At 49.5% G+C, this 25195-nt stretch overlaps 1 protein-coding gene across 10 annotated transcripts in view; it reads right to left on the reverse strand.

Moving 5' to 3' along the window:
- Kdm2b (lysine demethylase 2B) overlaps positions 1–25195 on the reverse strand; it is a 118427-nt gene that overhangs the window by 55542 nt on the left and 37690 nt on the right. For 9 of the 10 annotated variants that reach the window (XM_021162211.2, XM_029477474.1, XM_021162212.2 and 6 more), the window contains 5 exons: positions 21964–22057; positions 20574–20727; positions 13789–13904; positions 7579–7705; positions 5312–5793 (listed from right to left, as the gene is read on the reverse strand). In XM_021162211.2, the coding sequence (XP_021017870.1) occupies positions 5312–5793; positions 7579–7705; positions 13789–13904; positions 20574–20727; positions 21964–22057 (973 nt within the window). Of the gene's footprint in view, positions 1–5311; positions 5794–7578; positions 7706–13788; positions 13905–20573; positions 20728–21963; positions 22058–24744; positions 24905–25195 lie in introns of those variants that run through there. The other variant, XM_029477479.1, reaches the window with a different exon arrangement.

Here is a 25195-nt window from a genome sequence, read left to right on the forward strand (position 1 = left end):
AATCCCAGCACTTGGGAGGCAGAGGCAGGTGGATTTCTGAGTTCGAGGCCAGCCTGGTCTACAGAGTGAGTTCCAGGACAGCCAGGGATACACAGAGAATTCCTGTCTCAAAAAACAACAACAAAAGGTTCTACCCATTCCTTACAACATGGCTTCTCTAGCTCTCAGACCAGACGGGAAACAAAACTGTCTTCACCCTAAGGTGTCTGAAATAATAACATCAGCCCTAGTTTACAGAGAACTTCAGCCCTGCTGGGCTTTACATGTGTCAGCCGTGACAATGTATCACACCTTCTCCTATTTTTACCATGTCCCCAAAAAGTCAGCTACATAATGGACTGTGCAGGGACTGTTTGACCTGACTCCACAACTGTCCTTAAAGCCAAGCGACATCTGTTTGGACAGTGGACTCTTAATTTAGAATTGACATCCACAGCCCACTCCGAATTTAGGACTTTCTTCTCTCTCATGCTTGGAGCGCGATGCCAGAATAATACAACTGATCTCTAGGCTGCTGAGAAAGAAACACTTGGCCCAGCACGTTAGTTCGTGCAGATAATCCTGACACTGGAGAGGCTGAGACAATACTGCCACAGGATTAGGACCAGATCGAGCTCCATATAAGCCTGGGCTGGAGAGCGAGACTGTATCCAAAGAGTGAGGAAGTAGGGGTGAAGGGTGGGGGTAGGGGTGGGTGGAATAAAGATGTAAAGGGAGGGAAGGAAAGAGGGAGGGAGCTGGGAGGGAAAGAGGTAAGAAGGGAAAGTCTTTTTAAAACAAGAAATGTGTCTTTCAGCCCCACAGCTGTGTAGCCCCCATAATTCCCATTGGCCCCACAATTCGACTGCAGCCCCACAATTCCATGCACACGGATATGATCGTTTTCTATACCATGATGAGGTGAGGCTAGCCAGAAGAGTATGGACTCAGGCCAAGGGGGCGAGGCATAGAGTAGTTAATGATGGCTGGGCTGCACTTCGCCCAATCGTGGAAGCACCTTGCAGAGGGTCATCTGATGAAGTCATCCACCTACACTCTTGGTCATCCCTGCCCACCTGCCAAAGCCCTCCACAGCCCTGCCACATACGGGGCTATACTCTAGTCCCTTAGAACTGATCTGAGGACCGCAGTCATCCTCAAATACTTATACGCCCCTCTATCCTCTCTACCCAGAGCCACGACTCTCTCAGTTCTAGCTGAGAGCAGGGATGTTTCTAGGAGAGACGCCTTGCTAGCCAATCCCAGCTTACAATGATTTACTTCATCCCATGATTGTTGCTAATCAGTGTGTCCCCAAAATTCATGTGCAGTGAGAGCCCCAGGCTGTGTCCTGAGGACAGTTTGTATACATTTAATCAAGTTGACCTGAGTTTCCGCTGGATTCATCTGTGCCTGAATTAAATGGCTGGTGTCACTCATGGACAATATAGGTGGATGGGGTGTGGGGAGGGAGAGAAAGAGAGAGAGAGAGAGAGAGAGAGACAGCACACACCATTATGATCTATCTTAACCATGGCTTCAGGTGGGAGGGATATAACAAGGACTGCAAGCTGCCACAAGAAGAGGGAGGAGCCAAGGGCAGGCACTTCCTAGAGCCTTAGGCATAGGAATAACTCTGTAAACATCATGCTTTCAGACTCAGCAGTCTCTTGGTCCCAGAAAACAACTGAACCCATGGTGCTCTGAGACTGCAGTCCTAAGAAACTAATGCAGATGGTAACCACTCCCTAAAGAACAGATGAGAGCTGGAGAGAGAGAGGCTGACCCAAGCCAATGTCAGTGTTCCTCAAAAATACGTCCACGACACCCTGCCATCCTTGTGCTTAGCTCTTCCTTTTTAAAAAGGGTCCAGCCAGGTAGTCGTGGTACACGCCTTTAATCCCAGCACTCGGGAGGCAGAGGCAGAGGCAAGTGGATTTCTGAGTTAGAGGCCAGCCTGGTCTACAGAGTGAGTTCCAGGACAGCCAGGGCTACACAGAGAAACCCTGTCTCGAAAAAAATGAAAAGACCAAAAAAAAAAAGAAAAAAGAAAAACTAATAGTTGTTATTGTATCTATTTATCTTGCTTCTACTACGTGGGTTCCAGGGACTGAACTCAGGTTGTGAGGCTTGGTGGCAGGCACCTTTACCCGCTGAGCCATCTTGCCAGACCCCATTTCAGGTTTTTTTCTCTCTCTTTTTTGAAAGGTTTGCTTACTCATTTTATGTTTTTATGCATGTGTGCCTTTGTGAGTTTATATGGCTCATGTGTACACAGAAACCTGAGAGGGAGAGGAGAAGAGTTAGTTTCAGGAATGAAAAGTCACAAGATTCTTTCTTTTTCTTTTTTTTTCTTTTTCTTTTTTTGTTTTTTTGAGACAGGGTTTCTCTGTGTAGCCCTGCCTGTCCTGGACCTCACTCTGTAGACCAGGATGGCCTCGAACTCAGAAATCTGCCTGCCTCTGCCTCCCAAGTGCTAGGATTAAGGGCGTGTGCCACCACGCCGGCAGATTGTTACTTTCTAGAAGAATTACGGATACCATGTAGTTTTCTATGAGAGCAAACCCTTGTCCTCAGTTTAAAAAAAACAAAACAAACATTTGGTTTAAAAATGTATTATGTGTATTTCTTAAAGGTCAGAGGCTAGGTCAATCATTCAAGTCCATTCTCTTCCTCTACCACGTGTGTTCGAGGATTGGATTCAGGTCATCAGACTTCACACAAATGCCTCTATTTCCTGAGCTATTTACCTAACCAAGGTCTTGTTTTATTTTATTTTATTTTATTTTATTTTACTGAGACAGAGTCCCTCTGTGTAGCCCTTGCTGCCTGCCCTAGAACTCACTCTTTAGACCAGGCTGGTCTCAAATTCAGAGATCCTGCCTGCCTCTGCCTCCAGCGTGCTGGGATTAAAGGGGTGTGCCACCACCATCCGAAGAAGACTTTATTTTTAATTGAATGTCCATTGTGTCTGCATGTTGCTAATGCATGTAAGTCAAGGAGCCCTCGGGGGCCAGGAGAGGGCACTGTCCTCTGGAGCTACATTTACAGGTGATTGTGAGTCTCCTAAGGTTGGTGGCCTGCAACTCAACTCTGGTCCTTTATAAAAAGCCTGAAGAGCTCTTAACCAAGCCCCACCCACATCACTTCTTAATGAAGTACCCAAGTATTTCAGAGTGACCAAGAAACTTCAGAAGGATCTGGTCCCTAGAAGAATGAAGCCCACCATGTCCAATATCTGTTTCGTTTTGGGCTTCTTGAGACAGCATCTCACTATGCAGTCTTGGCTGGCCTTGAACTCCTAGAGATTCGCCTGCCTCTGCCTCACTAGTGTTGGGAAATTTCATTTCATTTGTAAAACTTCATTTTACAAAGCCCCAGAAAATAATAAGCAGGATGGCCTGCCCAGTACGACATGGCAAGCAGTTGAGAACCTAAGTCAAATTTGAACTCAAGGACCTGGATTTCCCGGTCCTGCTATCAAAATAAGTGTATTTCAAGAGGGGCGTGTCCCGTCAGCTAGCAGCATTCCTTCACAATATGCAGAGTGCCCAGGTTCAGTTACCCGGCACTATATGAACTGAACACAGTGCCACACGCCTGCATTTCGATGCTCAGGAAAGTAGAAGCAGAAGGACGGCAAGTTTGGAGGTCATCCTGGTCTACAAAACCATTCGGGAGCTATCCTAGCCCAAGAGAGAGGAGATGTCTCAAAAAACGAAAGTAAATACTGGTGCCTCTGTAGACACCCAGTATTCCGTTTCTGAGGCTCTCCACAGACTCTGATCTCTTTTTTCACCATCCCAGTGAATAAGGTAAAATCTAAATAGAAAACTCAGCCAGGTAACCACAGCAGTACAGGTCTCAGGGCATGGGATGAGCCTCAACATAGAGGTACAGGATTCTGCTTTCTACCTATGCCTGGGATTCAACAGGCTTTCTCACCAGCAGGCAAATCCAGCCTCAGAGGGCAACGGATACAAGAGGGAAGGAGTTTGCTCTTCTACCTAGACAGAAACCTGGCCTGGAGCCAGGGGTGCTTCCTGGAAACACACAACACACGTGGCACATGGAGGCTCTTAAAGTGAAGAACATTCCGCACGTTTAACCTAGAGGTGGAGGCAGGAGCAGGTGGATCTCTGAGTTCCAAGAAACTCAGAACTTTGGAGAGGTTTGTTCCAAAGCAAACATTTAGAAAGGAATTGACTAAAAATTTCACTTTACAGGCTCTTGGCAGTGGTGGTCACACGCCTTGAATTCCAGCACTTGGGAGGCAGAGGCAGGAGGATTTCTGAGTTCGAGGCCAGCCGGGTCCACAGAGTGAATTCCAGGACAGCCAGGGCTTCACAGAGAAACCTTGAGGGGGGGTGGTGGTGGCCACAGGACAGAATCCTCATGTTACAACTACAAAAATACCCAGTAGAAATGGGACGTGGGGAAGATGGAGGAGGACCTGCAGTGTGTGTGTTACCCTGCGTTCATCTGGTTTCACACACAACAAAATCAAATTAGTATGTTAAGTACTCCTGGACTAGTGAGATTTGTCCAATGGTTCCCTATACCGTAACTGTTAGGCCACTTGACCCAAACTCCAATACTTTCACATACTCCCAACCCTCACCAGTCCACAACCCACAACCTTGCCCAAGTCCCTGAGCCCCTGCAAGGCCACCACAATGCTGCCTAGCTCAACTACCAATTCCCAAGGAAGAAACTTGAGTTCCGTTTTTTAACACCAGCAGACTGCAAACTGTACTGCCCTAATCAGACCCCGGAGCTGCAAACTGAGAGGTCTCATGACTTAGCCAAGCTATAAGAAGCAGTTCTGCACGGTAGGGTGCCTAGCCTGCTCTGTAGCATCCCTCCTGGATTCTTATCCCAGCTCTACCTGGCCCTCAGGGCTTGATTTCTAATTAGAGAATGCAGATACAGTTGAGATCATGGCGACCGCTCAACCTTAGGTTGCCATAGTCGACGACTCTAAGTTTGGTCACCAGGAAGTGTGACCAGCTCACGAGCACAGACTCGTGCCCTAGGAAATCAACCCAGAAGGGGAATCCTTTGCACCAAGAGATAGAGAAGTCTGTCTGCCAAACCCAACAGAACATTGTTACAACACACGCTAAACCTTCTGGGATTGGAGGGGGAGCCTTGAGATCCTAAAAGGATCATCAAAGAAATTGGTGTCACCTCAGGGCAAGCCTCCACCTAGCTAAGTGGTCCCAGACTCCACAATCCAGATAAGCTTTCTTAGACGGAGTACCAGCCCAGCACCTGGACCAAGCCCAGAGTATCTACCCCTACGCCCAACCCAGCCATGGCCCCTGCCCACCTTTACACCTTCCAGGAGGGCCTGGGGGTCCTCGATTCCCTCAGGGACACACTTCTTATTCTCCGGAAGGGACTCTAGCTTTTCAACTAGGGCTTTCAAGCCCTTCAGTTCAAATTCAGTAAGGTGAGTCCACTTGGTAGAAACCTCGGTGGCTGGGGAGCCCGTGGGCGTCTTGGGATCGTCCGTGGGCATCGAGGTGGACTTGACACTTTCCTCTGACTCATTGGACAACGTCCTCTTGAGGAACCGGATGGCAGGGGCTTTAGGCTTCTTCCCTGTGCTGTCCTGGTCTTCGGATGGGGTGCTGGTGGGTGAGGTGGGGTCATCAGTGGGTGGCTTGGGTGTTTTATCTGCACCATCCCCTTCCTCCTCCTTGTCCTCTTCCTCCTCCTCCTCCTGTGGCTGCTGCTCGCAGGACTCCTCCTCCATGTCCAGCCAGGAGTCGGATGAAAAGCCGTCTACACTGGCTTTTCTTGGAGCATCTATAGGGAAGATCGTAAGATATAATTATGATCACTTAACCAACACAGGAAGCTCTGTAGTTTCCACTCATTTTTATGCAAAGAGCAAGGATCTGGTCCAGGCCTCCTGGCCTGTAGAAAAGACAAGAACCAGCCATACACAGGTTCAAATCCCCAGCTCTACTTTTCCCAGGTCAGTGTGCCCACCACACAGGTTGCTTTGCCGTGCAGTGTGCCTGGCATTTTATCCTATATATACAACTCAGTCAAGGGCAGAGATAAATAGATGGCTCAGTGGTTAAGTATAATCATTGTTCTTGTAGAGTACCTAGGTTTGGTTCCCAACACTCACACGGCAGCCCACGCCATCTGTAACTCCACTTCCATGGAATCTGATGCTCTCTTCTGGCCTTCACAGTGGTATCTATCTGTCTGTCTGTCTGTCTATCTATCTATCTACACTCAGTTACATACACATAAATAAATAAATATTTAAAAAAAAAAAAACAAATTAGTCAAGGGCTGGCACGATGGTTTAGTGGGTAAAGGCACTTGCTGCCAAGCCTGACAACCCTAGATCAATTCCTGGCCCTGACACAGGAGGAGAAGTTAAGACTCCTGAAAGCTTCCTTCCCACCTGCTGGCCCACAAAAACCCTCCCTAAAACAAAAGCAAAGATGAAAGTTGAAGGATACACTTCTTTTGAAAATCATGTTCTAAGATGATGGTTATACACACCTGGGAATAGGCTAAAAATAAAAGGCACAGAAGTGTCTCCCTGGTATGCACAAAGCCCTGGGTTCAATTCCCAGTGCAATATCAACACATATGATACCTGACACTTCAGCGCTGCGGAGATGCAGGCAGAAGGATGAAGACTTTGATGCTAGTCTGGCTACACAGAGACTTCTAGTCTAGCCTGGACTAAATAGCAAGGCTGTACCCCCAAACAAACAAACAAACACCAAAGATTCTAGGCCAACAATATAGGTATATATTATTGCCTAGCCCAAACCCCCAAACCCCAAAATAAAACAAAAGACAAGACCAAGGGAAAGAAAAGGAAAGACTAGCAGGAAGAGATATAAAAATTAAGAGATCACAGAAGAAACTGCACACACTGTGAACGAGAGATAGATCCATCTCATCTTTGTATCTTGTGATAGTACCATATGACATCAGTCAATGTTCCCCCAGACATTGAAGGGGTAATGTCCCACACTGAAGGAAGAATGCCTGGTTCTTACAAATTGATCAGGAATTCCTGTCAAGCCAGACGCAATTTCGTAGTAGGCATTTATAAATCCAGGGTTGATATTGTTGTCCCTCTAAATCCCAACAGCAGGGCAGGTACGGCAGTTGACAGCCTAAGCCTTTTTCCTGCCTCTACCACAGACCCCTTCTCTCTCAAGTCTGTGTTGCCAGCCCCGCCCACCCCCTCCCTTCTGGGTAAAGCTGTCCTGGCACTAGCTGTGTGTTCTTGCTCCTCTGGGGACAAAACCCCAGAGGAACAAGAACCTGGATCCTTTGTTCTGTGGGATGGCCCTGTTTTAGCAAGTACGGTGGTGACAAACTTCTCCATGCACAGTCAAGGGAGGGGGTGACAACCCTGTTTCTTCTGAGGGTCACAAGCTCCTTTTCTTGGCTTCTGTGTTCTAGGTTGGAGGCTCACAAGCCAGGGTATTTCCTGAGAGGCCTAATGTCCAGGATTCTGGCTCTAAAGAATCCCAGGAGACCCAGGACTATTCCCAGACTCTTCACCAGCTAAGCAGCTGGCTCTGCCTGAGCTACACAAAGGCTACTCACCAATAAGCATTAATTCTCTCTGGTATTCCTGAGTGAGGTAGGAGCGCTGGGTCACACAGTACACGTATCTCTCCAAGACATACCAGCACATCTCATAGTAGAAGGGGTAACGGAACTTGGGCTGAACCTGAAAGCAGAGAGCAAGCCGGCAAGAGGTCAGTTTCCAGGAGCTGCGGGGAGATGTACGGGCGGGCGGTTTAGGTTCCCTCTAGAAGAGCTCACCCGTCTTAGCGAGGGCACACATGGCAAAAGGGGCAAACAGGAGGTGTCACTGGCAGGGAGGCGAGAGAGGCCTAGGGGGGTAAAGCGCTAGCAGCATGCATGGATGAGACGGAGCACGCCCAGGGGAAGGCATCACTATCTTGGACCCTGAGCTACCCACCCTGGAGGGTGGAAAAGCAGTTCTCCCCTGACCTGCTGCCAGCACTGTAAATGATTGCAAATGAGAGCCCTGCCTGATCCCAGCTGCCACAGACATGGGCTCTGCTGTCTTTCCCACCCCCCCCTTGGAAACCATAAATCCATTCCCAATCCCTATCCTTCGGCAGACAAGCTATATTGTACATCCTCCTGAATCTTGGGAGGAAGGCCAGGAGGGGAAGACCACTTCCAACGGTGTTGCAGTCTTGCCTGCCTTCCAAGGGAAAGGGCCTCCAGGGTGTTCACAGAGTCCGCTATCCACATCCGCCTACAATACCTGCCTGGGGTTATACTATGGGCTCCAAAGGACACAATTCTCCAGTGAGACCAACATCTTGCCACATGAGGGCTGGGAGGAGGGGTACCCTGGGGTCCCACGGCAGAGCGAATATAGAGGGTCCACTTGGCTGTTTCTTACAAGTGAGAGATAGTACATAGACCAACTGTAAAATGTGAGGCCCTGGAGTGAATTTTGATGGGCGGCAGCAGTGCGGGCTCTGCACAGGGACTGGCAAAGAAAGAAAGAAAAGAGCTGGAGAGGTGGCTCAGCGGTTAAGAGCACTGACTACCCTTCCAAAGGTCCTGAGTTAAATTCCCAGCAACCACATGGTGGCTCACAACCATTCATAATGAGATCTGATGCTCTCTTCTGGTGTGTCTGAAGACAGCGTCAGTGTACTCACATACATGAAATAAACAAATCTTTAAAAAAAGAAAAACAATTAAGAAAAAAGAAAGATAAGAGGAATACCCCCACAAATGGCATCAGCATGGAGGACCCTTCTGGAACCTACACCCTTAAAGGACATGGAAGCAGTAAGGCCTAGGAAGGTGAGCTCATGGCCCACTGTGGGGTGCGCTCCTCCTCCAAACACTCACCACGGGACTACGCAGAGTTCTCAGTTTCCAAAGGTATCTGTGAAGGTCAGAGCTCGCTGGCTCCTGACCTCTCTCATCCTTCAGCGAGCACCCCCTAGCCCCAAGTACCCCTTCTATGCTGACAGCATTACATTTCCCTGGCACCTTTTCAGCAACATCAAATACGAACCGACCAGATTCCTGGGCGACCTTAAATGTGTTTTCCCTGTATTCTCTAAGCGCCCAGCTGGAAAAGACCTCCCCACCCGTCTTCCCATCCTCAGGTACCTCAGCTAACCTCTTGGCTCTCGACCCCTTTTCCCCACAGGTTCCGAGACCTCCTCCTGCCGACTGATTTCCCTGCTGTGGTGGATGGGGTGTTGAGGAATGAGATCATGGTCGCCGCATGCTTTTCAGCTCCTTGAGGGGATGCACGGAGGAGGGGGCATATGCTAGCGTTTTCCTTGGCTCCAGCTACTTTCTGAGAAGCCCAGTTTCAGGGTGACTGATCGAGATTGAGGTAGACCTTGACTTCCTAGGATGAAAGGTTTGAGGGGAGGGGCTCAGCCCTGTCCCTATTCTTGAGATGTGTCAAAGGATTTTGAAACAAATTGCCAATCCCTAAAATTGCAAGCGGAGGAACCCAGAGCCCTGAATTCACACCTCCCAACGGTAGATGGGATGTATCAAACACACTTCCAACTCTTCGCTTTCCAAAAAAAAAAAAAATTGAGACTGTGCACGCCACTGTGCTGTTGATGGGCACTGTGACACCAGAGAATCCTTCTGGGGGGGGGGATTTATTTCAGGAGAGGAAGGCAAATCTCCCCTCTTTGTTGCTGAACCCAAGGGAAACTAATTGGGTGAAAACAAATACAAAAGAAATAATTCGACTTGGTTTAGTTTTTTGGTTTTTGTTTTTAGGTGGGGGGGGGGGGAGTAATTTACTTTTCTTTTTTTTTTTCCAAGAGAGGACCGCAGGAAAAATTTTTTTGCAAAAAATAAACTTACAAACAGGTTGTCGCCTTCTACCCTTCGCCTTCAAAAGGTTCCAGCCACATGCCTGGGAACATTAAACACACAATTGCTCAATATTATTTGGCGACAAACCTGGAGCCTCATCAAGTAGAGTTGTTAAGCCAACCTCCATCCAACACAAAGGGCAAGGTAGTCGCAAAGAAGGCCCTGTGCCCAGCCTAGAGGACATGTCGTTCATCAACAGTGGGTCTCAAGGGTCCAACTGGAGTTCCAAAGGCCCATTTAAGTGGCACCTGCCTGGCCTAAGTCATTCATTCCTCAGAGGCATGAGTCACCCAAGAGTTAAGCAGCCTCTAGAGGAAGAGCTGAAGAGACAGACCCCCGTGCTCCCGTAATGCCCAGGTCTTAAAAAATTAGGATGCAAGGGTGGGCGGAGGGATCTTAAACTTTGTTGTTCTCCTGGAAAAAAAAAATCAATGGGGAAAATAAAAGTCCAATGGCGGGAGGGAGGGGAAGGGAGAGGTAAATAATTGGCAAGGTTTCCAAACAGAGTCACTGGCTGCAAAGGGAGGGGACGCAAGGGGTTGCGGGCATTACCTTTTCTGGGAAAGCTGATTTCACTAGAGCCATTAAGGAAAGAAAAGATAAAGCATGAGACAGCAGTTTGATGAACGAGCGAGCGAGTGAGCGATCATCTGGACCATTCTTCCTACCCTGGGTAGCTAAGTGGAGCTAAAAGGGTGTCACGGTGGTGGTGACGCTGTTAAGACAAGCTCGCGGCAGTCCATTCTGGTCCCGCTCTATCACACTTTTCTTCAGAGCGGGAGATTTGGTGTTCTGTTTCCCCGGAGGCCTGAACCTGCTTGCCCTGCCTTCTAAGGGAGGGGCCCTCATGATTCTGCAGAGTAAGTGCCACCTATCCTGTGGCCCAGAAAAAAATGAAACTATTTCCTATGTGGGGGAGACGTTTGGGGTTTTAGGTCTAGATAGCCCATCCTGCCGCCACCTAGAGCTACAAAGGCAAATACCTTTCCTAAGGTCAAACCCACATGAAGGGTGAGGGACTCATACACTGCCTTTTCTCTGGCCAACCTCCTTCGTTTGTTCCCATGTCTCAGAACGCTCTGGGACAAACTATTTTTAAATGCCCATAGTTCTCTTAGAGGAGCTGATAGGGATGGGGAGAATTGAGCTGTATCAAGCTGACAGAGAGTCCTGGCATTTTTATCAGACTTCCAGGACTCCCTCCAGGGCCCTTTGTCTGCTTTTGGCTCCCAAGACATAAACAACTGGGCCTTGCAGCCAAGCCCCTCTCCAAAGACCAGAAATCAAAGCAGATTAAAATGCCTGCTGGTGCCTTCAGCCCAGCTGCCCGCCTCCCAGCCATCCCTCCCCCAGCCCTCCAGCCAACAACCTGCTTCAGAGAAGGCAGATGGGATCCCCCTTAGAGACTAAGGACCAAGGGCCCTTGCAGGGAGGAAACTGATGTGCATCTTGAAGGGGTGAGACACTTCACCAGTGCAAACAGCACCATGCCCTGGGAGAGTTGGGGGCGGGTCTATTACCATGACTTCTGCCTTGAGTGACACCAGTTTGGGGGGGGGGGGGAAGACTAGGCTCCTCTCCTGGGAATTATGGACTATGTTAGGGGAGGTGAGTAGATGGGGGAAGGAGCAGATGCACTTAGATACACAATCATATTCCCATGGGAGGGGACAGCTACCCAGAAAGTTGCCTAAGTCTTGAGAAGTCCCAGTCTGATTATGGCTTTCAGGAACTGCCTGGAAAGCCTGGGCCTGACCTCTCCTCTAGAGTGCTGGGTTTCCATCCACACCTGCTGGTCTGCTGCTCACAAACTGGGCTGGTTTTCAGGGCTGGCCAAAGAACAGTTGGCTGGAGCCCAGAGCGCATTCGACTCCGACGGAAAAGTGACTATTTGTGCTCAAATAGTGACTTTTCTCCTGCACGTGTTACAGATCTGGCCGGTGTGGACCTTCTTAGATGGGTGACCAGGGGAAGGGGGAAGAAGTCTATGAAATGGGGAGTCTGCATAGGATCTTGGCCCAGGACAATGTAGAGCTGGGTATCCCAAGTCCGTAAATCCACAAACACCCTGGGCATCCTAAACACCTCCTGCTTAGACTCCGGTGTATCTTTAGACTCCAGTGTATCAATCCATGAAAACAGAGACCTGAAGACAAGACCAGAAAGATACATTCTGACAAGAGTGGTGTGAGGTATTTCTTTACAGAGGCCAAGCGTGCCAACACTTCTTCAGGGTCAAAAAGCTACCTCTGGGGGCATCAGTTAAGAACAATGACTGCTCTTCCAGAGGTCCTGAGTTCAATTCCCAGCAGCCATATGGTAGCTCTCAACCATCTGGAATGGGCATCTAATGCCCTCTTCTGGTGTGTCTGAAGACAGCTACAGTGTTACTCACATAGATAAAATAATTTTTTTAAAAAGCTTCATCTGAGGCAAATCCCCAGGAGAAATGACTTGTGGTTTGTCCATGCCATAGAGTTCTATTCAATTATGAGATGGGCTGGCAATGGCTACCCAGCGATATACCTTGAAAACACCATGCTGAGTGAAAGAATCCAGATATGAAAGGTCACATATTACATGATTCCATTCTTAGCAAACTGGCAAATTCACTGAGACTGAAGGTTCTATCGGGGCTGTCACGAGTTGGAGAAAGAGGAAAAGAACAATGACTGCTAATGGGTATGGGGGTTCCTTGGTGTGTAGACGGGGTACGTGAAATGTGTTAGAACTAAATGGCCACACACTAAAAATACAGAATAGTACCAGGTAGTGGTGGCGCACGCCTTTAATCCCAGCACTCGGGAGGCAGAGGCAGGCGGATCTGAGTTTGAGGCCAGCTTGGTCTACAGAGTAAGTTCCAGGACAGCCAGGCTATACAGAGAAAAACCCTGTCTCGAAAAAAAAAAATTTTAAAAAATAAATAAAATAAAACAGAATTGTACATCTCAAATGGCAAAGTTTTACGGCATGTGAGTTATAGCTAAATTCAAAGACAAAAAAAAAAGCTATGATGCCATAAGTTCTTTTTATTCCAGGGCTTCAGTTCCTCACCCTTGAACCTGTCTCAAATGCCTGGTGACATGGGGTCAGGGCACGTCACTGGGAAGAGGGTGGCCAAGCCCTAGCTAACCATCAAAGATAACTCAGGGAAAACTCCAGAACAAAAGGCACCGTCGACCCTCATATTTTGGGAGAGATTTCGTAGCCGAGAAAGCGTGACCTGAGTTGGCAGTGAGGATGGGCACGGGGAAGCCGTGGCCCCAGAGCTCAGAAACAGGATGAGAGACCCGGATACCGGCTTCCTCTACGACAGACTTCAGTTTCCCAAGGAAACGCTTAGGAGAGATGTGATCTTGGACCAACCTGGGCCTTTTGCAAAGCCTCCCTACGCCCTGCAAACTACAGCAACCAGAACAACACAAAGTGCCACACACTTTCTTTCTAGATTAGCAAAGAGAAGAAAGGTTGGGGCGTTCCCATTTCCTGCTGTTCTCTCAGGATACACAAACACAGACACTTGTTCAGGTACAGATATATAAACAGTGGCTCCATAAAGGGTTGGTTTTGTTTTTGTTTTTTTTGTCTTTTTAATGAGGAAACATATCTCAGACTGGTCCCAACCTATGTAGCCGTGGCTGGCTTTGAACTTCTGATCCTCCTGCCTCTACTTCCCAAGTGCTGAGGTTACAGACACGTACAATCAGGATGCCCAACCTTTTCCACTGAGAATTCTGTCTGCCTACGCCTGAACTTGAACAGAAACTCCAGGGATTGGGGACGGGTTCTTGGGGACGGTCTGACAGCTCACTGCAGAGACAGAACTAAGGCCCAGCCTGAGACCGGGGGCAGGAGTGGGAGGGAACTGAAGAGCGCGGAGAAAGGCCCGGGAAAGAAGGTGCCTCTTACCCGGGTCCTGTCCTCGATCTCATAGATCCGCAGCTGCATGGGCACGTTGAAGCTATGCAGGATGTTCCCGCCGAACACCAGAGAGTCCACGGGCGTATAAACTGCATGGATCCAACCTGAGTGGGAAGGGCAGAGGGAGGGTGAGCCCTGGCTCCTCTCACAAGATTGGAGGGAGGGAAAAGATGGAACACAGGAGGGCACAGGGGACACAGATGTGCAAGGACATGTGACGCAGACACCAAGGCTCCCAGTCAGCCCGAGGGATGCAGCCAGCAACCCCTAGAGACCCCAAGCTAACTCAAGGCAGGTGCTGGGATGTGGCAGGCAAGTGCCTGTCTTGAAGACCTCAATGATCAAACCTTCCGACTGGGACTTGGCTGGAGCCAGGAACAGATGGCCCTGGTCCCAGCATCATGCTGAGCCAGAAGGCAGGAGGTCCCTCCTGGGCTGTACATCTAGCTCTCCTCAGCCTTTTCTTAGTCACTCCTTGGAACACTGGTCCCTGTGGGGCTCATATGGGACAGCTTGGAGGAATGACTATGGAACCTAGGTACATCGAGTTTGCATGAAATCCTGCCAGGCCCATTTCCAAGTTCTCTCCTTAGTCACAGGATGCTTGTATCTCATCCCAGCTTCCCTCACCCATTTTCCTCATGTACTAAGTGCAGTCTGTGGCAAGTATCCCTTCTGCACAATGCACTTTTTTTTTTTTTTTTTTTTTCAAGACAGGGTTTCTCTGTGTAGCCCTGGCTGTCCTGGAACTCACTCTGTAGACCAGGCTGGCCTGCAACTCAGAAATCTGCCTGCCTCTCGAGTGCTGGGATTAAAGGCATGTGCCACCACTGCCCAGCACGATGCAATTTCTTAACCAGGGCTACACTTGTGACCTTCCCAAGTTACTCTCTAAGGGCTTTCCAGGCCTCGGTTTATTAATTCTTATAGAAGCCATCTCTTGGCAACTACAATTTACAGGTGAATTCAGGTGTGTTCAAATGAAATCACCTGTAAGTATTTTGAACCCCAAAAGTTAGCCTCAGCCTCGTTTGTCGAGACTTTAATCAACAACATCATACCTCCATTTGTGAATGGCCACAACTGCCAGTGTAGAAAACACTAATGTGGTCCCTGGATCTGGAGCTAGAGGGCATACATAGAGCTTTATTGTAACTCCATTTGACAGGTTCTCAAAGGCTAAGAGTCCCTAGTTGCTGGCGGTGGTAGTGCACACCTTTAGTCTCAGCAGAGGCAGGCAGATCTCTAAGTTTGTAAACCAGCCTGGTTTACACAGTGAATTCCAGGACAGTAGTGGCTACACAGAGAAACCATGCCTCAAACACACACACACACACACACACACACACACACACACACACACGTCCCTTGCTGGATGAAGGAGCAGCTAGCTGGCAAGCAAAACAGCAGTTTCCAATAGCTCTGCATTGCCCCAGAGTTCCTGGGAACAGGCCTGGGAACACACCAGGAAGCAAGGGAGAAATATACTGAGACACAGGGACAGGGCAGTGGTGAGGGAAGCAGGGGGAAAAGTCAAGAGTGGGAGACAGAAAAGAGTCAGCAGAGGGGTGTGAGCAAACAGGCACAGATATGAGACCCTTTCACTCAAAAGAACATTCTGGAACCCAACCTAACTGCCTGCTGGGCCCAAGCCCAAACAGTTCCAGCTCTTTCCCAGGTGAGTTGAGACATCAGTTCAGGATCTACAGCAGCTGCAGGGAACAGAGCCACCACATGGGTCTTCTACTGTTACCAGTACCACGGTGATCGTGACTGAAACACTTCCTTAGGCTGGACTGAGGGTGCCGGACCCTCGAGATCCTGTCCCTACACTTCACATGGCCACCTGTCATGGTTTGAATATGCTTGGCCCAGGAAGTGGCACTATTCGGAGGTGTGGCCTTGTTGGAGTAGGTGTGTCACTGTGGGTGTGGGCTTTAAGAAACCTTGTCCTAGCTGCTTGGAAGTTGATCTTCCACTAGCAGCCTTCAGATGAAGATGTAGAACTCCCAGCTTCTCCTGCACCATGCTTGACTGGATGCTACCATGTTCCCACCTTGATGATAATGAATGGGACCTCTGAACCTGTAAGCCAGCCCAGATTAAATATTGTCCTTATAAGAGCTGCCTTAACACCCTAACTAAGACACCACCCTTCCCTCTACCCAAGCCTGAGCTTAGGGAACTTGGTTCCAGACTCCCCCCCTAGGAAAACATCCCTGTTCTGGCTATGTGTGCCCACTTGAAGACTCTTACCTTCCTCTCGGGGAACCTGGTAAGCAAGAACTCAATGGTTACAAGCAGTCACCATTGACATCTGTTTGGAGAAGGACAGCGTCCACCTTAATAGGTAGATTAAGCCAGACTCTCCTGCAGGCAGACATGGTGGCTCACCAGACTTACGTCCATCACCTTGGTGTGTGAACAGAGTGTAAACAGAAGACAGATGCCACTCTGAGCAGGCAGGGGATCTGTATACCGGCTGTTCAAGGGACGCTTCTACCAACCTTCCATCCCCTTCTGGGGTATCACAGGTGGATCAGGCAGACGGCCTTGGATTTAAATGGCTGCTGAGTTCCTCTCCAGCCCCGCTTACCTTTGTTTCCCAGCCTCAATGATGCCCTTAGGAAAACACAGGAAGGGAAACCCTGCTTTCAAAACCCCATCTCTCCCCATTCTCCTGAGGATGGCTCATTCAGAACAAATATTCTGGGAAGCCTGGAACTGCTGTCCCGGGTTATAACGGGGCAGGAGAGGCCAGCATCTGCCATCAGCAATAGAAAGGCAATAAGCGGCTTATATTCAGGCCAAGCAACCAGGGACGGATGTGGACATGGACGGAACATAGTGACCCACAAACCCCACCGGCTGGGTGATTTCTGGGACCCGAGGGGTCCAGGAACAACAGAGTCACATGGAGTCTCATCCACAACTCCAGTGCTCAGAATGCAGACCACAAGCCCCTTGGCACATCTGCTTTCCTTTCTGCAGTTGCTGTAGAGATGACCTCACGAATTCCATGAGCGCCCTGCCCCCCACCCCCTGGCCGCTGGGGCTGCTGACTGGCCAACTATAAGCTGCATTGGACCCAAGGGTGCGGTAAGCTTGTTCTACCTCACGTTACAAAATGGGAGATGTTACCTGAGTCTCTGAATTACTCGCCTCCTCACAGCATATGGAGATAGATACACAAGCCAGGCCCCAATATTACCTGGTCCCAAAGCGCCAAAGCTCGGCAATAATTGCCAAATTTCCCGTGCCTCCGGCACCCTCTGAATTTCACTCACTTCACATGCTACCCTGTTCTATACCCATTTTATAGTGGGTGGACCACCAAAGGCCCAATCACGTTATACTGTCAAGAGCTCAGATTCACCTTACTGACTTGCTAGCCTCACCAGGTAGTTCATGTCTCTCATTTCTATTTATTTATTTTTTTTAAAGACGGGAGTCACACTGGATAACACTGGCTTGCCTATAACATCTATGTAGACTGGCATGGCTTTGAACCCACAGAGCTCCATCTGATTCTGCCTCTAAGTGCTGAGATTAAAGATGTGTGTCACCACACCCAGCAAAATTGTTTCTTGGCACAGATAACACTTGGCAGCCCAGAGTAGCCGCCTCTTGGCTTAGGAGAAAGTGGTTCCCACATGATGGCTCTTATTCCAAGACAAGGGTAGGGAAGACATTAAGAGCAGCACAAGTCTCTTGGCTCCAAAATCCTCAGGCATTGCCACTCTCAGGCATACCTCACAAGGTCCCCATAGGGGACTAAACACCATAATTGCCACCTGGACGGAAACACTACCAAGAGGGAGGAAGTGTGTTCTATATTCCCTTAGCCCATCCCTCATTGTCCCAGACCAGTGTGGCTCTAAGAATGTTTGCTGAAGTGCTTTTATCACAGAACTTGGGAGGTGAGGGTAGGAAGATCAGGGGTTCAAAGTCATCCTCCACTATAACCAGCTTGGAGCCAGCCTGGACCATCTTCAATGATCTCCCTCTTCCTTGGAGCTTTCCTGGCCTGTCAAGGGATGGGGACTGGAAAGAAACCAGCCTCCAACTCCTGTGCATGGCTCCTCTGTACTCAGACACACAAGAAACGGTGGTGCACACGGAACTACTCCAACCCGCTAGCATCCAACGAGCTCTCAAAGAATGGGACAGAAGCAGGACACTTGGGGCTGAAGGCAGCAGAACACATGTCCAAAGTTGCGAGGCTGTGTTTGAAGTGTCATAGTTTATTTGGTAGAGCACTTACCCAGGGGATGAAACCCTGGAATCATTTCTCAGTAAAGGCAGGTAGACAGGCAGACAGGCAGAGACACACGATCACACACAATCACACACAATCACACACACACACACACACACACACACACACACACACACGAACATACACAGAGAAAGACAAACTCACTGGGGAGGCTGGTCATTATGATGTATGTCTCTGGTCCAAACATTTAAAATGGGGGGGTGGTGGTGGATATCATGAGTTCTAGCCCACCCTGGGCTATATATCAAATCTCTGTCTCAAGCTAGCTATGACGCCACATGCCTGTCATCCCAGCACTTTGGAAGTAGAGGCGAGAAGAGCAGGAGTTTTGAGACCTTGCTCAGCTACACAGTGAAATCAAAGGCAACCTAGGCTACCTCAGACCATGCCTAGCGTATTCACACCTAGGTTCTCTGGGACAAAATTTAAATCTTGGGGTCCGCAAGATGGCTCCACAGGTACCTGCCCCCAAAGACGATGACCTGGGTTTGATCCCTAGGGACCCACCTGGTGGAAGCAGAGAACCAATTCCCACAAGCTATCCTGTGGCCTCCATACTCAACCTCCTAACAGTTGCATAAAAACACATACAGAAATAAAATAAAATTCCTATCTTTTAATGTTGCCTGGCAGCAACATATTAAAAAAGAGAGAGAAATGTAGGTTGATTTTCAGATGTGTGACTATTAAGGCTTGAAGTATCCCTCTTTCTTTGAAGTATATTTCTATCAGCCCATCCAACAGGATACCGCGTCTATACATTCAACCAACCACAAGTCATAAATGTCTGTGTGTATGTGGGGGGGGATGTTTCTGTAATGACTGTACAAAGATCCTTTTTCTTTACTCTACCTAAATGATATAGCAACCCTTTACATAGTATTGCATTGCACTATGTCTTTTTTGTTTGTTTTGTTTTTCCAAAAAAGGGTTTCTCTTTGTAGCCCCAGCTGTCCTGGAACTTGCTCTGTACACCAGGATGGTCTTGAACTCCAAAGATCTGCCTGCCTCTGCCTCCCTCAGAGCTGGGATTAAAGGCCTGTACTACCAACAACTGGCTTGAACTAGTTCTTATGCCTCATCTAGAGATTGGTTTTGGTACCCACAAGGCAAATTAGAACCAATTCCTTTACCTGACCAGTGACAACTCCCACAATTCTCCTTCAAACTCCTTTCTTTATTTTTTTATTTTTATTTTTTATTTTTTTTAAAGATTTATTTATTTATTATATGTAAGTACACTGTAGCTGTCTTCAGACACTCCAGAAGAGGGCATCAGATCCCATTATGGATGGTTGTGAGCCACCATGTAGTTGTTGGGATTTGAACTCAGGATCTTCGGAAGAGAAGTCAGTGCTCTTAACCACTGAGCCATCTCTCCAGCCCTTTTTTGGTTTTTCGAGTCAAGGTTTCTCTGTGTAGCCCTGGCTGTTCTGGAACTCACTTTGTAGACCAGGCTGGCCTTGAACGCAAAAATCTTCAAACTCCTTTCATTCAACAGTTTTGTGCTAGTCTGTCTTCTGGTTGACATATCTTCCAGAAGTCTAATTACTAAGAGGGACACAACATGTGGACTTGACCTGTGTGTGTGTGTGTGTCTGTGTGTCTGTGTCTCACTGTATGTGTCGCTGTGTATCACTGGCTGTATCCCACTGTGTGTGTCTCTGTCTCACTGTATCTGTGTGTCTGTGTGTATCTCATGTGTGATGTGTGTATGTCTCTATGTCTCACTGTGTATGTGTGTATGTCAATTGGTACAGACTATTACCTCCCTCATTGTGTAGAATGCTTTCTTTAATGCAGCCTAACATGGAACTCCCTGCTCCCCACATCACTGGCCACCTCTGTTAGTAGCTCAGTCTATAGCTAACAGCCCTCTCTGTCTATCTCTAAGCTTCCATCCAAGTCTGTGAGCGCGGCACACAGTAAGTACCTAAGGACCAGATCATCTTCCCACACAAACCTCCAGAGCAGTGATTCTCACTCAACCTTCTGAATGCTGTGACCCTTTAATAGGATTCCTCATGTTGTGGTCAGCCTCAACCATAAAATTATTTTATTGCTATTTCATAACTACAATTTTGCTACTGTTATGCGTTATAATACAAATATCTGATATGCAGGGTTTCTAATATGAGACCTTTGTGAAGTATTGTCTGACCCCCCTCAAAGGGGTCACAACCCTCAGGTTGAGAACTGCTACTCTAGAGGAAGACCCAAGGAAGACATCCAAATGTCTCCAGAGGAAGGACCAGGGGCTTCTTCACAGGTATGGCTACTCAGGTTATACGCTTTCTCTGGAGCTTGACACTTGCTCCCCCTCAGGGCACACCAACGGTTCATCTAAGCCCAAGGCTCACAGAAATCCTCACTTGGCCCCCAACCCTGGCTGAGACCACAGAACTGCAGGAGGCTGCTTCCAAGTGCCAGGGGGAACCAATGATTGGCCAACCACCCCTCCCCGCCCCCCCAAGCCAACCATCCAGGAACCTACCAGAAGGGATGAAAAAGGTGTAGCCTTGCTTCAGCTCAATTCTTTGGCAGCGTTCCACTCGGTCTCCCAGAAAGATGTCGCTCTGTTTGCCAGACAGTACCCACTCCTCATACAAAGCCAAGTTGTGCAGGGTTGGAGGGATCAGCCAAAAGATCTTGGGAGGGAAAGGAGGCAGTCAGGCACGAGTCTCTAATTTCTTCCAAGCTCGGAACAAACCCAAAAGAGTCCCACCTACTTGGAGAAGGACATGGAGAGTAGCAAGTCTGTCTGTCTAGTCTGTCTGGGCTCCCCAAGCAAGCAGGGCTCAAAGCAGAGAGATGGGAGGGGGGGTGTTCTGGCTACCTTTGGGGTATCGCGGTTCTGGGTGAAATACCAAGGCAGGAATGCTTCCCATACGGGTGTAACATTTTTTTCTCCCGTGCCACAGGCTTGTATGGGAGGTTGGGGAAAGGAGTAGAAGATAAACTGGCCGAGTAAATAAATTCAGCCTGTGCTCACTCTGGAGGAGGGGAAAGCATCTGGAATCAAGTGGGTTGACTTCCTCCCGGAATCTCTCCTCAACCCAGTCGTTTCGAACAAAGGTGCATACATGAAGACCCAGATGAGCCGGGCACACGTGGGCATCCTCAAGAAGCACCTTCATCCGTGCAGGGACATCACACACCAAAGCAAACACAGCACGGGGACCGACTATACACCCTACGACTTCCTTTTCAGAGTGACAATGGTCTATCTAACCCCAGTGTAAAATGTCTTGCTTAGAGGCAGGTGGGGTCCACCTCCACTTTCTTTGAAGTTAAAAGACTTGGTGGAAGGGGTTTTCGAGATGGCTCAGCGGGTAAGTGCACCAACTGTTCTTCAGAAGGTCCTGAGTTCAATTCCCAGCAACCACAGCAACCACATGGTGGCTCGCAACCACCCATAATGAGGTTGGACGTCCTCCTCTGGTGCATCTGAAGATAGCTACAGTATAATAAATAATAAATAAATCTTTGGGCTGGAGTGAGTGGGGACTGAGCGAGCGGAGTTGACCAGAGTGAGCGGGGTTGACTAGAGTGAACAGAGGTCCTAAAAATTCAATTCCCAACAACCACATGGAGGCTCACAACCATCTATACAGCTACAGTGTACTCATATACATTTTAAAAAAAAAAGAAAAGAAAAGAAAGTCCTGGTGGCAAAGCTGACTGAAAGCTGAGAAACTTTAAGCTGGAGCTACCTGGGAGTTGAAAGCAGAGCAATGAGGTAATCACTAGGTCACCCTCCCCTCTGTGAGTTGACAGAGAGGCAGGAGGTGGTCCCAGGGGATAAAGTGGCCCTAAGTTACTGAGCAAGGGGGAGAAGAGGTAAAGGAAGGGAATATCAAGGCAGAGACACTCTGCGCACTCACCTTGCCACCACGGAACACATGGTACCACACGGAGGTGCCTCCAAAGTCAATGTGGAAGTCAGTGAAACAGCCCTTCACGCTCATCAGACAGTACCTGAGGTGCAGGAGCAGGAGTGGGGAGCAGAAAACACAAGTCAAGCCCAAACCACAGGAGGCGAGAGACCTCCCACTGCAGAGTCACCTGACGCGACAGCCTTTTATGAAGGTGGCAGATGGGGAATTTCCTCCTCTATCGAAGTGGAGTTTCCCTCCTGGGGGATGCCCCCAGGATCAGGTGACAAATCTCAAGCACGGGTCACCCACCACAGACACTCACAGACAGCACCTCAGCTTGCAGGTTCCCAAGAGAAATGGCAACCCACAGACCACTATCAGTTTCGACCCTTGCCCCACCCCCCCACCCACCTCCGAGGCTTCCTTTTGGGGCTCTGTGGCTCTGATAGCTTCGGTTCTCCCTAGCTGCCAGCCCCCTTTGTAGCAGCTGGGCCCCCTGGAATTCAGTAGTAAACCACCTGTGTAAGTTTGCCAATTACCAGTCCCCATTCCTCTCATTCATTCAACCAGTAGTCCGGCTGAGAAGAAGGCACGGTACTGAGAGAAATGGGTAAGAATGCCTAAGACCCCTGAGCCCTGTGCAGTTGGTGGGCTGCACCGATTAAGTTATGGCTTGCGAAGTAAGCAATGAGGCTAGAGATTCCACCCAGGGTGATTCTGCATATTTGAAATGTCCCAGGTAAGGAAATCCAAAGAGGAAGTCCACAAACAAATTAGTGGTGGCCAGGGGCTGGCTGGGCTGGAGCTGGGCTAAGACTGGACTGGGGCAGGGTAAGAATGACACTAATGGGTATGGGGTTTCAGTCTAGCAGAATGAAGAGATCCTAAAACTGAAATGTGGTTTCGCCGGTCTTCGAACACACTGGAAAACACTGGGTTGCACACTTTTTATGTGGGAATGATATACAATTTTTATCCTGACGGAGCTGTTTTATCTTTCTTCTTCTTCTTCTTCTTCTTCTTCTTCTTCTTCTTCTTCTTCTTCTGCTTCTGCTTCTGCTTCTGCTTCTGCTTCTGCTTCTGCTTCTTCTGCTTCTTCTGCTTCTTCTGCTTCTTCTTCTTTTTTTTTTAAGTGAAGGGATTAAAAGAAGGTCCTGGGATTCAAGAGGAGTGAAGAACTCTGATGATAGAAGCTGGATCACAGGTTAATGCGTTCAAGAGAAGGAATCCCACAGTGGCAGCCCTCCCTCACAAGCTCCGAAGAAGGTAGACAGCCCAGCCTTTCCTGCAGGTACACAGCAGTCTTCTCTTCCAACCCCCAACGTGCTACCGGCCCGAGGAGGTGCGCAAAACCTGAGTAAGAGGAGGGCACCTCGCTGGTTTCCAAATCCGGGCATGGCATGAAATAGTGTTAGCCCCCCTACCACTGATCCCTACCCCCCAAGGACTCCAAGGGACACGAAGAAGCAACCTCCCCTCCCTCCTGCTCATCTTGGCACCTCCAGAGGCCCTCGCACACGTTTACCCCACTGACCTCTTTTCCCCACGCTGCACTTTGCTCTTCTGTGGTTTGGGGAAGAGAGATGGAATGGGGCGGGGACCTGCAGGGAGGAGCCAGCAGCAAGCCCGAGTGGAGAGAAATGGGGGGCGTGGGGCTGCAATGGCTTGAAGGTTGGAGGGCTCTGAGAACCCCCTCCTTCTGGTTGCCTTTTGCACCTCTCGTTCAGGTGGACCCGGGGCTTGGCAATATGCAGGCAGCGTGCCCCGTGTCCCTCCTCCGGATAGGCTGGAAAGAGCCTTAACCATGTGTCTGCAGGAGGCTGGCAAATCAGAAGGCCTCCCCGTACATCAGAGCCCCGCTGCCTAGCAACCCCATCGGAGGGGTGTAGTTGACAGCCCAGGACTGTCACGAAGCTGGCACTAGGGATGCTTAAGTCCTGACTGGGGCTCTACACCCTGACGGCCCGCAATTCCCCCTCCCCAAGGCAATGCAAACAGGTCCCCTGACTTAAGATCCGGAGAAATCTTCCCTCTAAAGAATGGGGGGTCCTGAAGTCCTACCCTACCCCCACCCTCATGGACCACACTGGCCTCTTTCCTCTAAGCTCCACTTCAAAATATTAGTCCTCATTTCCCTAAAACCAGCTCTTCCTCTCGTTTTTTATTTATTTTTTTTTCTTTTTTAATCTAACCTCAGTTTCCACCCCCTCCAGGCCTCAGCAGAACACAGACTAGAGAAAACAATTTAAGTCTGTGGGGTGGAGCCAAGAGAACGTGCTTCCTTCAGCCTGCAGCTGGATGCTCTGGAGGGGGTACCTGCAGCAGGAAGGACAGACCAGGGTTGGGGGTGTCCAGTTCTAGGAGCCCTGGGACTGCTTAGCCAAACCGGTCACTCCCACTAGCCCATCTTTCAGCCCTCTGATCCAACCCCTCACAAGGGAAACTGGGTTCCTCTGGCTCTGTGCGCAGGGAAAGTTCTCCGAGTGTAGCCTGCGTCTGATCTGCCCTCAGTCAGGGGCCCGCTGTGTGCTACAACACTACTTCCAGACCAGCCAGCCTCCCCTAACGTGGGACCTTCCGGTTGGGACCTTCCTTTCGGTGTCAGTTCCACTCCTCCCACCTCCCACGCCCTTAGTAAGTGAAAGTGGCGGTGACAGAGGTGGCTTTGTACTGTCCCCTGCAGTCCAAAAACAATCCTAGCTTTTGCCACCCTAAGGCTCCCACCCGCGCTGACTTGGGGCTCCCTCCTCGCTCCTGCTCGCTCTGGCGTGCCGCCTTTGCACTGACCTCTACAGCTTCCTCCTCCCAAGCACACCGCAGTCACATGGGTACCTCCGCTCTCTCGGCTTGGTGCCACAGCCAGCCCGCCAGCTAGCCAGGCTTCCGCAACGGCAAGGCTGGACAGCCAGGCACGCGACACCCCCACCCCACCCCCCACGCTAGGTGGCTTCTGTGCACCCCGCAAGTTCGCAGCTGAAATTGCGGAAAATCTGTAGCGCAGGAGCTCAGTCCTTTCAACGGTTGGAGGCCGGGGATGGCGGGAGACAAGAGGCATAAGGGGGGCGCTGCACCTGCCACACCAACTTTGGGGCGAGGCCTGGGGTCTGGAGAGGTGGGGCGGCCCCACCTTGCCCTTCTCTCTCCAACTTCCAGAAACTCTCCCCCAGGTGGCCCAATTGATATCCCTTTGAGCAAAGGTCTGATGGAGAGAGCCCAGGAAAGCTGGCGACGGGTGGCG

Source organism: Mus caroli, chromosome 5 (assembly GCF_900094665.2).
Source record: "Mus caroli chromosome 5, CAROLI_EIJ_v1.1, whole genome shotgun sequence".
Classification (NCBI taxonomy): domain Eukaryota; kingdom Metazoa; phylum Chordata; class Mammalia; order Rodentia; family Muridae; genus Mus; species Mus caroli.